Source organism: Euleptes europaea, chromosome 18 (genome assembly GCF_029931775.1).
Source record: "Euleptes europaea isolate rEulEur1 chromosome 18, rEulEur1.hap1, whole genome shotgun sequence".
Taxonomy (NCBI): domain Eukaryota; kingdom Metazoa; phylum Chordata; class Lepidosauria; order Squamata; family Sphaerodactylidae; genus Euleptes; species Euleptes europaea.
Window position 1 is genome coordinate 5,478,331 of NC_079329.1, and position 13,192 is coordinate 5,491,522.

The window sequence follows — 13,192 nt, forward strand, 5'->3', positions numbered from 1 at the left end:
ACTTCTATTGGCCCAAGTTTTATAGAGAGCTAAGATTCCCCGCTTGAAAGAGTTGACACAATTTGAAACATCAGGAATTTTCTGGGGTTATAATCAAGGGAGCCTTTGGCCTTTACATATATGCAGGAAAGGAGAAAATACTATGAGGTGCCGCCAATGCTGCTAATTTGAGGGCTTGTGATTGTTTTGGGAGACAAGCTCAATGTGCTATTTTTTCCTGACTATTTTCACCTCTCAGCAAAAGAACAGCTAGGTAAGTATCCTTATGACCTCATTTGTTTTAAAGGAGCAATCCAATGTCATTATAGAACAAGCATTCAGTGAATGTTTATGTTTCTGATAAGGGCAGCTTTGATATCAGTGAGTTTGGCTAAATCCAAATGGATATAAAAATCTGCTAACCTATTTTTATGCCGAGAGCCAGTGTGGTGTCATGGTTAAGAGTGGTGGACTCTAATCTGTAGAAATGGGTTTGATTCCCCACTCCTCCACATGAAGCCTGCTGGGTGAGTTTGGGCCAGTCATGGTTCTCTCAGAACTCTCTCAGCCCATGGGGAGGTAGGCAATGGCAAACCCTGTCTGAAGGTCTCTTGCCTCGAAAATCCTACGGAGTCGCCATAAGTTAGCTGTGACTAGATGGCACACACAAACCATTTTATGCTAGACTTTACCAGTAAACTCAAATCAAAACAGTGTTTTTTCCCAAACCTATAGCAGAGCACTCTAGATTGACTACCAATTGATCCTGGAAACAGTTCATGAAGTTTGCCATGCAACAAGGATTAAATTTTCAACCCAAAGTTTAATTAAATGAAATGTAACCTTATTTTGACATTCAAGGCTAACTACGTACATAGTTACGTGCCTTCAAGTTGCAACTGATTTATGGTGACCCCAGCAAGGATCTTTCAAGGCAAGTGAGAAGAGAGGTGGGTTCTCAATGCCTTCCTTTTCATACTCTTCCTGGGTGATCTCTCATCCAAGCACCAACCCTACTTAGCTTCTAAGTCATGACAAGATCAGTCTGCACCATTCCACGGCCCCATACAAATCCCGCTAGACAATTTGAGCCACTGTGGTGTAGTGGAGAACTGGGTTTCATTCTCCTCTCCTACTCATGGAGCCTGCTGGGTGACCTTGGGCTAGTCATAGTTCTCTCAAAACTCACTCAACCTCACCTGCCTCACAAGGTGCCTGTTGTGAGGGGGAAGGGAAGGCGATTGTAAGCTGCTTTGAGACTCCTTATGGTACAGAAAAGCAGGGTCTAAAAAGCAACTCTTTTTGTTCTTGTCCTTCTTCTTCTTGTTCTTCTTCCTCTTGATAAATATTTAAAAAACCCAACTGATCAGCCCTGTATTTTGAAACTTCAACACATTAAATCCTCGAGACAACAATACCATGAGGGTTGGACCAGGAGATTCACTAGTCATGATTTGGGCATCTCTTGGATTGTGTTGATTGACATAATGAAATGATTGATAGTGCTGACTGACATAATGAAATCCTATGAACAGGGTCATGCAAATTATCAGGTTTCCATACTCTCAAAGAAGTTTATGGTCATAACCTAGCTTTTTGCATTGCTTTGGCTTATTATTCCCCTTCTTTTTCAAGTCCTGAGGATGACCAATGAAACATCGGTGAGCAACTTCATCCTTCTGGGATTCCCAACTCTTCGGAGATGGCGTCTGTCCCTGTTTATACTCATCCTTGTCATCTACATCCTCACAGTGGCAGAAAACAGCTTCATCATCATCATTGTGAGGGTCAGCCAGCAGCTCCAGACCCCAATGTATTTCTTCCTTAGCAACCTGTCATTCCTTGAGATCTGGTACACAACTGCTGTCATCCCTAAGATGTTGGAGACCTTTCTGACAACCAGGACAACCATTTGTCTTCACTGTTGCCTGGTGCAATCCTTCTTTCACTTCTTCCTTGGCATCACTGAATTCCTGATCCTCACTGCCATGTCCTTCGACAGATACATTGCCATCTGCAAACCTTTGCATTACACAACCATTATGACCAGGAAACTCTGCTCTTTACTGGCTTTAGGATCTTGGTCACTGGGGTTTGTTGTTATCTTCACCCAGACTGTTTTGCTCTTGAAGCTGCCATTTTGTGCTGGTAACATCATCGACCATTACTACTGTGACATAGGACCCATTTTGAAATTGGCTTGCTCTGACACCAACCTAGTTGAATTCCTGGGCTTGCTTGGAACAGTCACCATAATTCCCAGTTCTTTTCTCCTCACAGTGGTTTCTTATATCTATATAATCTCAACCATCCTGAGAATCCCCTCCAGCAAGGGACGACAAAAAGCTTTCTCCACTTGCGCTTCCCATCTCACGGTGGTCACCCTTTTTTACGGAGCCGTTCTCTTCATGTATTCGAAACCCACCGCCCACTCCTCCTTCAGCCTCAACAAAGTTGTCTCGGTTCTCAACACTGTGGTGACCCCACTGCTGAACCCTTTCATTTATACGATACGGAACAAAGAAGTGAAAGCAGCTCTGAAGAAAGCTATAACCAAGTGAAGTGGTGTTAAGAGACGTTCGTGCGGCAACAGGAAAGCAGAAGGGGAGCTCATCTCGCTTCTGTTTCCACCCACATTGCAGTGGGGATTGTGCTAACCCTTTTTCTGTGCTGAGAAGATTACTGTGGCTCTCCTATATTCTCTATGTTCTCCTATGTTCAAGGCAGTGCTTGGCTCACATGGCCCTTTCTTACATGCCCAGAATAATGCCAATCACCACTTTGGGGTCAGGAAGCAATTTTCCTCCCCCCCGAACTGGCCAGGGATCCTGGAGGGTTTTTTTATTATTATTTCATTTATTTATTTTTGCCATTTTTGGGGCATAGAGTAGGGGCCACCAGGGGCGTGGGGGGCAAGGCAGGTAGTTGTGAACTTCCTACATTGTGCAGGGGGTTGGACTTGATGGCTCTGGTGGTCCCTTCCCACTCTATGATTCCATGATTCTTCCCTGAGCAGCCTACTGACTTGGAACTGACTGTTCTACCAAACTGTAGAACTCCTGAACCAATAGCACAGCTCCCTTTGTTACAACTGTAGCTGGGCTGGATGTTCTACTATCAAACTATAATAGTAGAATCCGTTCCAGTTATACATGATGGGGGCCCCATAAGAACTTGTGAGACTCATTTCCCTCTCCTTCCAGTTGCCTATGGCTTCTTCCCTTTTCTCACAACCTAACTTCCTGGTTTGCCATTTGTTGATGGTTGTGCTTTAATGGGTTGGTTTAATTGTTTTAATTGTAAGCCATCTAATGCAGGTTTCCAGAAGTGACATATACATTTTCCAAAGGAAGGAAGGAAGGAAGGAAGGAAGGAAGGAAGGAAGGAAGGAAGGAAGGAAGGAAGGAAGGAAGGAAGGAAGGAAGGAAGGAAGGAAGGAAATTTGAAAACTGTAACAATTTAATCCAATTTCAAAACAAATAAAACACCCATAACTGCTGGAAAAGCTCAACCCAGCTAACTAGGACCCACTTTAGAATTTCAGTCTTATACTGCTTCCAAAAACTTGAGAGCAAGAATGCCTTCCTGACACATTCATGAAAGCCATTGAAGCCTGCGGCATTTACAACTAAATAGTAAGCAATGGAAGATTCCCTGGAAGGGGGAAGAATAAGATGATGTGCATATTTTAATAAACTGGTTTTGATTTGATATGTAAGACGTGTGTACTTGTTCTGTAATTTCTCCTACGGATGCCACAATTTTCATATCGGACACATTTGACCATTCAAATTATACACACATTATTCCACGTTCAAAAGTGTCAGTCAGACATGAGAAGACCATCTCCTCTTTTTGGTTGCAGAATGGCTGTGGATGCCTGCCAAACAAATTAACTCCCCAAACTGTGCCTGTATGAAAACTGTGCTGATTTAAAGAAAACAGCTATTTTGGGTTTATGTGAATTTAAGAGACCCATGATAATTTAAAGAACTTGTATCTGATCAAATAAATTACATAAAATAAAATAATTTTATAAATTCTGCCCAGCAGTTCAGCATGGTTAGCTCACGGCTTATTGGCCAGGAGCTGTATCATTAAAGAAAGGAAAGAAAACAGCAGCCGTTAACATAGGACTATGTATTTATTTGCGTATGTATGTATGTTTCTATATTTATGTATGTATGTTTTATGTAAGTTGGGTATGATTCATCTTTAATCCTTTATGGCTGAATCCACACAGTAAGCCACCATTTTCTGTGGCTGAGTTATAAGGGAAAACGTACTGCCTGATGATTCGAGTAGATGGGATATGCAATATGATGGCATTGATGGAAATTATCAATACAAAGTCAGAGGCCAACATAAACCTGGTAATGAGTTTATTGTTATAGGAAGCTTCAGTTCTGTAAAATGTCAACAATCTGACAAAAAAATAGGTAAATATGGCTTTACAGGGTAAATATGTTTTTTTTTCCATATTTTACCATACCAACTCATAATTAATATCTGGGATTCATTTAGGGGTGCCCCCCCCCAGCTCCTGCAGCCCACAACCATACCAAGAGCTGGAGGGATTGGCGGAAAACACATTAGTGTTGCAGACAGGATGGTAAAATCATAGAGCTACCCACTGTCACTTCTGTTTCTCCCAAGAAGTGACATCATCACATCTAAGACACTGCTGCCCCCCACCCCTCCTGCCAATTACAAAGTTTGGCCTGGCAACCCTAGATTCATTGCACAACACAAAACTGAGTGGAAACATAAAACATCTCAAAAGAGTCTAAGGCCACAGTTACATTACGATGTGGCCTACTCGGATGGACAGCACAAACACCCCTATGAAAGTGAGCATGCTGTGGTACATAGTAGCACGCATTCCCCCCCCCCCCATAGAGCTGAGCATTTATATATGACCAAGTAAGGTAATAAACAGTTATTTCGTATAATCTGCCTCTGGTTACAAACATGTCAAGATACATAGATTGCAGTGAACTACACAAGGGATAGGGGTCACTGGAGGTCACTGCGGGTGTGCGGGGGTTGGACCAGATGACCCTGGTGGTCCCTTCCAACTCTATGATTCTAAGCTGGCTGCTTGAAGAGTTAAACCATGTCTTGAATGCTCTTTTTTTTTTCTTAATTGGTATTGGGAGAGTGATGAAATCTTTCGAGGAATTCCTCAGAGAAGCCCTTAAGTGGATGGCAATAAAAATATGGTAATGAAGGGAAGATGACTGGGAAGGCACTGGCAAACAACCCGGTAAACAAAGTCTGTCTAGTAAATGTTGGGATGTGACGTCACCCCATGGGTCAGGAATGACCCGGTGCTTGCACAGGGGACCTTTACCTTTTTAGTGAAAAGAAAAAGTCTGAAATAGAAGAGAATTAATATATAGGACTTTTGCAAGCCAGCATTATATCCAGAATATAATTGAAAGCTGCTAAGAAGGTATGCGGACATTTACTTAATTATGAATGGCTTGTGTTGATGAACAACGAATGCCTTTAGCTAAGTTCTCAAGATCCTATGATGCTACAGCTATGTTTAAAATCCCATTTCCTCAGCCATGTCTAACTCAATGTGACCCTCCACTTTTAAGAATGAGGGAGACATTTGGATTAAGGACATGGAACTCTCCTTCTTCCTCCACTATACTTGCCCCTTTCCTCTCAGCCCAGATCCAACACCAGAAGAGAATGAAGATGGAAGAAAAAAAATGCCTCAAACAACAGAAACCATGAAGGACGTGCAGGAGAGAGTGGAGAGATCGGCTCCCCTTAGTGGATTCAATCATGCTTTCTGAAGAGAAGTAAGCCAGTGCAGCATGGAAAGGTTGGTGAACTTTAGTGAGAGAGGGGGGAAGGTTGACATCCCAATCAGCACCGAGATATGCCTGACATGGCATCCCAGACTATGTAAGATAATTGTCTTTACTTAAGACAATGGCTGATTGTCTAGCTAAAAGGCACTCCCATTCCCACTGTTATACAATATAACATTTCATTGTTGCTGAATACCCATACTGGTAAAGGGGCATTTTGGCTTTATTTCTGGGTTTACCCCCCGCCCCCAAAAAATCAGTGCATTATACTGTATGGAATTTATTTTCAAGGTTCGGGAGGGGTTTCAAGGCAGAAACACCAAATTTGCACCGTAGCTGCAATCAGCTCTCCTTAGATGGACAGCAAAGTCTAGTGACGTCTGGGAGACAGGGTCCAATTTTATGGGCCCGCAAAGAGGTCGCTCCCATCCTCCAGGCATTTGTGAGCCTAGCTATCAATTGGTTTTCAGGTTCAGAAAGTCAGCATTGCTGAGGACTGGTGAAAACAGCCGATAGGAAGGCTGGTGCCTCAAAATCAGGGGCTGCCCTCATATCTGGGGCTCATAGCATGATGTCCATGCAAATTAGATTCATACTGAGGGAAATGGCTTAAATGCAAGAAAAATGAGGCACAGAAAACATTTCTTTGGGTGGCAAATGTGTGAACAGTCCTTTATTACAGTCATCAAAAATATGATTTCAAGAGATGGTTACGGTGTGAGGAAATGAAGCCACTACTCGGGGTGACCTTCAGTTTGACAGCAGGTTTTCATGGGGGTGGGGGGTGATATTGGAGCCAGCCGAAGTCATGACCAAGGCAGCTCTTCTGAAGGAGATTGCTCATCTGCGTGGGTGAGGAGTCTTTTTCAGAAGCCGGATCAGCAGCTGTTGAAGTTGCTGCTTCTTAGTTGGAGGGTATATCCTTCCCAACAGACTGGATGAGCCCCATCTTTTAAAATGACCTCTGTCATCCAGGTTAATCCACTGAAGGATGATGAATACTTTGGTCTGACCAAGTTGGCACCAATTACACAACCCCTACCTCAAAAGGCCCCCAACCATGGATAGAACTATATCTATTCGGCTTTTCAGGAATTGCCTGTTCTGCTTTGAGCAGATCCCCAGGTTTGGGTATTTGGCTGAAACTAAACCTTAATATTGTTGAAATGGCTAATTTCAGGTTTATTTTTGGGTTTGGTTTTATCGATATGCACAGCCCTTATCAGCATATCTCAAATTGTTAATTTTCTAAATCTAATCCAGCTTTTAAAAAGGTGTATTGCTAGTTTTTTTTTTTTTCTTAATTGGCATGGGAAGAGCTCCTGGGAATGCATGGAGCTGTTAACACTGAAACACAAAAGAGATAGATATAGATACAGATATAGATTTAGTCACACACACACACACACACAGAGAGAGAGAGAGAGAGAGAGAGAGAGAGGGAGGGAGGGAGGGAGGGGGGGAAATTTGGAAAATTTTTATAGAAGGTTATGTGTAGGCCAGCCACAATTGTCACATTTTTACCTCTATTCTAGATGAGGCTTTAATGTTGAATTTAAATAAATAAACAAATTATTCTTCCCTCACCTGTTACTGCCTCTCATGAGCAGTTCTGTTGACATATACTATTGCTTCGGTTTCAGAAAAGAAGAAAGTAAGGAGATGGCCAATGTTACATCAGTCACAGAGTTCATTCTTCTGGGATTTCCTGAACTTCATGAAAGGAAGACAGCATTTTTCACCATATTTCTGTTGATGTATCTATTATCCCTGACAGGACATAGCATGATCATCATAGTTGTCCTCAAAGAACCCATGCTCCATACGCCAATGTACTTCTTCCTCGTTAATTTCTCCATGGCTGAGATCTGTTCCACAACAGCTGAGGTTCCCAAGATGTTGGACAATGTACTGTCTGGAAAAAAGACCATCTGCTTTGCCTGTTGCATGACACAAGGTTTCATTGTCTTCTCAATGGGGGCTGTTGAATTCATCACCCTTACGGTCATGTCTTTTGACCGCTATGTGGCCATTTGCAAACCTTTGTTTTATAATACCATAATGACCAATGAACTATGCCTCCGCCTGGCCTTCCTGGCTTGGGTTGGAGGGTTTGTGATCATCATTTCACAATCAGCAGTGGTATGGAGCTATCCGTACTGTGGGCAGAATGTAATCGACCACTTCTTCTGTGATGTTGGACCTGTCTTGAGATTGGCTTGTGCTGACACAGCTTTGATGGAGTTGATCGGTCTCTTATATGGTGCTACCATAATGTGGGGTTCATTTGGCTTTTCGCTGATTTCTTATGCATGCATTATAGCCACAATCATGGGGATCCCCTCTGCTGATGGCCGATCCAAAGCCTTTTTAACGTGCGCCTCCCATCTTACAGTTGTTATCATCTTTTATCTAGCAGATATGTTTATGTACTTGAGGCCTTCAACCCAAGGAGATACACGAGTCAACAAAGTGGTGTCTCTTGTGCGCACAAGTTTCATACCCATGTTAAACCCTTTCATCTACACCATCCGCAACAAAGACTTCAAAGCAGCTGTGCGGAAAATATTGAGAAGGAAGTTTCTCAATATTTGACTGATGAAAGGAGCTTTGACTCACAAAATATTATGTCCTGAAACTCTTGTTGGTCTCTATGTTGCATCTAGACTCAAATGTCATTGAAAAGACAGTTGCTTTTCTAGCATTTCCTCCAGTTCTCCCACAGAAGATTGCTATTTACTATATGACATCACTAACTTCTCCCATTAATTCAAAGTCATTCAAGAGGCCTCCATAATTACAGACTTTTAGTACCAAATTGAAAGTTTTGATATACTTTAAAGCTTCTGCCCTTTCTACATGGTATGGTATAGTTCAACAGTTGTGCTTGGTTATTGCCTCTTCGAAGTACCATGTGTGAATCTGTCAATTTTAACAGAACCTTGGGAAAATACTTTGAACATGTATATAATGGTACCATCACTGTGCCAAATCAGGATTGCAACTAAACATCAAGATGGCAAAAATAATTGCGATTGAGAAATTACACAACTTTAAGATTGGCAACTAAGAAGTTGATTTTTTTCATTTATTTACATTATTGAGAGTCTGTCTTTCTTGTTAGGACTCGAGGGTGGTTGTTGGTGGAAAAGGCTTTCGAGTCATAGCCGATTTATGGTGACCTACTAGGGTTCTCAAAACGAGAGTCAAACAGAGGTGGTTTGCCATTCCATGTCTCGGTATGAGAGCAAGAATGCTTTCCTGGCGCATTCAGGAAAGCCTGTGGCATTTACAGCTAAAGAGTAAGCAATGGAAGATTCCCTGGGAGTGGGAAGAATGAGATGACGTGCATATTTTCATAAACTGGTTTTTGTGGAATATGTAAGACGTGTGTACTTGTTCTGCAATTTCTTCTAGGGATGTCACAAATTTCGTATCGGATATATTTGACAGTCATAGTTATACCATTTTCAAAAGTGTCATTCAGACACTAGATGATCACCTGGTCTTTTTGGTTGGTGCAGAATGGCTGTGGATTCCTGCCGAACAGATCTACCCCCAAACTGTACCTGCACCAAAACATTGCTTTTTTTAAGAAAACAGCAGCCATTACCTAAGGACTGTGTATTTATTTATTTACGCATGTTTGTATATGTATGCATGTATGTATGCTTGTTTGTTTTACCTAATTTGGGACCGATTCATCTTTAATCTATAGCTGAATATACACAGCAAGCCACCATTTTCTGTTGCAGAGTTATAAGGGGAAATGTGCTGCCTGAACATTTGACTATGCAATATGGTGGCATTGATAAAAACATATTAGTGTTGCAGACATGATGGTAAAACTATAGAACTACCCATTATCAGTTTTGGTCTTTCCCCAGAAGGGATGTAGAATCATAGACCTTGAAGGGACCACCAGGGTCATCTAGTCCAACCCCCTGCACAATGCAGGAAATTCACAACTACTCCCCCCACACACACCCAGTGACTTTTATTACATGCCCAGAAGATGGCCAAGATGACCTCCCTCTCATGATCTGCTTAAGGTCATAGAATCAGCATTGCTGACAGATGGCCATCTAACCTCTTCTTTAAAACCTCCAGGGAAGGAGAGCTCACCGCCTCCCGAGGAAGCCTGTTCCACTGAGGAACTGCTTTGTTAGAAAATGCTTCCTAATGTCTAGACATCATTACATCTGAGACACTACCACCCCCCACACACACACACACACACCTCCTGCCAATTACCAGGCTTGGCCTGGCAACCCTAGATTCATTTCATAACACAAAATTGAGTGAACACTCAAATGAGTCTGAGGCCACCATTACATTATTGTGTGGTCTACACTGATGGACAGCACAAACACCCCTATGAAAGCGAGCATACTATGGTACATAGTAGCACACATTTTCCCCCATTGAGCTGAGCATTTACATATGATCAAGTAAGGTAATGAACAGGTATTTCAGGTATCCTGGATCTGATTACAAATGTATCAGGAGACATTTCCTAGATTACAATGAATTATATGAGTTGGCTGCTTGAAGAGTTAAGCCATGTCTTGGGAAAAAACAAAACACTCGATGTTGTTGTTTTTTAATTGGCATGGGGAGAGTGATGAAATTTTTTGAGGAATTCCTCAGAGAAGCCCTTAAGTGAATGGCAATAAAGATATGGAAATGGAAAGAAAAAGGCTGACATAGAAGAGAATTAAGATCTAGGAAGTTTGCAAGCCAGTGTTAACCCCAGAAAACATTTGAAAGCTGCTAAGAAGGTATGGGGATATTTACTTTTTATGAATGGCTTGCGTTGATGAACAGCAAATGTGTTAGCTAAGTTCTCAGGATCCTGTGATGATACCAGCCATGTTTATAGTTACCTCTCGTCGGCCATGTCTAAAGCAATGAGGGGCTCCACATTTAAGAATGAGACATTTGGATTAAGGACTTGGAACTCTCCTTCCTTCCTCACCATACTTTTCCATTTGCTCTCAGCCCAGCTCCAACACGAGAAGCGAATGAAGCTGAGCCTGGGAGAAAAATGCCTCAAACAACAGAAACTATGAAGGTTATGCAGGAGAGTTTGGAGAGATTGGCTCCCCTTAGTGGATTCAGTCATGTTTTGGGAGAGAATTAAGCTGGCATCACATGGAAAGGTTGGTGAACTTTAGTGAGGTGTGTGTGTGGGGGGGTTCATATTCTGATCAGTACCATGATATGTCTGACTTGGCATCCCAGAGTATGTAAGATAATTGTCTTTACTTAAGACAATGGCTGATTGTCTAGCCAAGAGGCTCTCCCATTCCCATAAAGGAAAGTTTCAGGTGGGTAGCCCTGTCAGTCTGTAGTAGAAGAGCAAGGCTTGAGTCTAGTGGCACAAGATTTCCAGGGTATACTCTTGCAAGAGTCAAAGCTGCCCTCATCCCCGGAGGCTCAGAGATCTCCCAAGTATTATAGCCTCAAAATATTGTCGAAGGCTTTCACGGTCAGAGTTCATTGGTTCTTGTAGGTTATCCGGGTTGTGTAACCGTGGTCTTGGAATTTTCTTTCCTGACGTTTCGCCAGCAACTGTGGCAGGCATCTTCAGAGGATTAACACTGAAGGACAGTGTCTCTTAGTGTCAAGTGTGTAGGAAGAGTAATATATAGTCAGAAAGGGGTTGGGTTTGAGCTGAGTCAGGAAAGAAAATTCCAAGACCACGGTTACACAGCCCGGATAACCTACAAGAACCAATTATAGCCTCAGTTTAGTCATTTTAGCTTCTAGGGACAGTTCAGGCTTGAATTGATCTAGAACCCAATTATTTGTCTTTTTGGGGGTCCATGGCACCCATAAATCTCTCCTCCAACACCACAGTTCAAAGGAATCTGTTTTCTTCCTGTCAGCTTTCTTCATTTTCCAAATTTCACACCCATACATAGTAATATGGAATACAATAGCATGAATTAACTTGATCTTTGTTGCCAGTGACATATACTTAAGACTCTTTTCTATCTCCTTCATGGCTGCCCTTCTCAGTCCTTCACGGCATAGTGTGTTACCAACAATCTCAATCTCTTTCTGATTGGTTGCAGTATTCTTGTTGGTTGATGATGGCACCAAGGAATAGAAAGTCTTGAACAATTTCTATTTCCTCATAGTCAACCTTAAAGTTGAGTAATTCCCCAGTAGTCATTACAGTGAGGGGAAAAGTATTTGATCCCCTGTTAAATTTACCCATTTGCCCTCTGACAAAGAAATGACCAGTCCATAATTTTAATGGTAGGTTTATTGGAGCTGTGAGAGACAAAATAACAACAAGAAAAACCCCAGAAACCCAGAAGGCAAAAGTCAGAGATTGATGTGCGCCTCCCCGTGCGCCTTCAGGGAAGCCCGTGAAGGCGTGGGGGGGGGGAGGGGTTTAAAGACCCCACCCCTCTTCCCGGGACTCCTGGGAAGAGGGGCAGTGGGTTGTCAAGCCCCTCTGCACTGTCTGCGCAGGCAGGGCAGAGGGGTTTAAAGACCCCCACCCCTCTTCCCAGGACTTCCCTGAAGGCGCACGGGGGGCCCTTTAAATAGATTTGTGCCTCCCAGCCGGGAGGCACAGATCTCCCCCCCCCCACCATACGCGTTCAGGGGAGTCCCCTGAAGGTGCGCGGGCGGTCTTTAAACAGATCTGCTCCTCCTGGCGGGAGGCGCAGATCTGTTTAAAGGGCCCGAATTCACCAAATTTATTCGGGAACACCCCAAACTCGCTGAATTTGGCTCCCCGTTTCCCCCTTTTTTTAGTTCGGTTCAATCCAAACCGAAAAACTGCCAAATCGGGGAAAATTCGGCTGTTTTTCGGTTCAGGCTGAACCGAATCGACAGCCCTACTAATGTGTGCCAACCCTAGTTAGCTTCTGAGATCTGATGAGATTGGGCTAGCCTGGGCCATCCAGGTCAGGTTCAAACTAGAAAACACAGAATAAATCAATTTGATAACCAGAGTGGAACATCCAATAGACAATGCAATAGGATTTGGCTTGTAGAAATCTGGAAACTGATCAGCACAATGTTTAACATGTCGCATTGAACAAAAGTAAAAATTACATAGTAGGAACCTACTTACAGCAACAGACACTAAGAACAATGCATAGTCTCCATCCCTAACCCTTTACCCCTATCATACTATATGAAACTTGTGAGCCACAATTCATGTTCTTTCCATATGCCCATCATCTGACACAAGGTACAGAATTGTGCCTTTGAGCCAGTGAAATGATAGGACATTTCGGAAGTCAGAAATTCACAGGGTCACCATACGTTGGAAATGACTTGATGGCCCATAACACATACTGTACATCCAATGAAATTAAATCCAATAATTTGTGCTGCAGTTTTAAATTTGCCACAGTAGC

The 13,192-nt window shown here is 42.7% G+C and overlaps 2 protein-coding genes across 2 annotated transcripts; both read left to right on the plus strand.

Moving 5' to 3' along the window:
* Positions 1-1,616: 1,616 nt before the first annotated feature.
* Positions 1,617-2,540, plus strand: LOC130490219 (olfactory receptor 6X1-like). Its single transcript, XM_056864044.1, has one exon. The coding sequence runs from the start codon at positions 1,623-1,625 to the stop codon at positions 2,538-2,540; it is 918 nt and encodes a 305-aa protein (XP_056720022.1). The 5' UTR covers positions 1,617-1,622.
* Positions 2,541-7,466: 4,926 nt separating this feature from the next.
* Positions 7,467-8,402, plus strand: LOC130490220 (olfactory receptor 6X1-like). The gene has a single exon (XM_056864045.1). It carries the CDS (start codon positions 7,470-7,472, stop codon positions 8,400-8,402), a length of 933 nt encoding a protein of 310 aa, XP_056720023.1. The 5' UTR covers positions 7,467-7,469.
* The last annotated feature ends 4,790 nt before the right edge of the window (positions 8,403-13,192 follow it).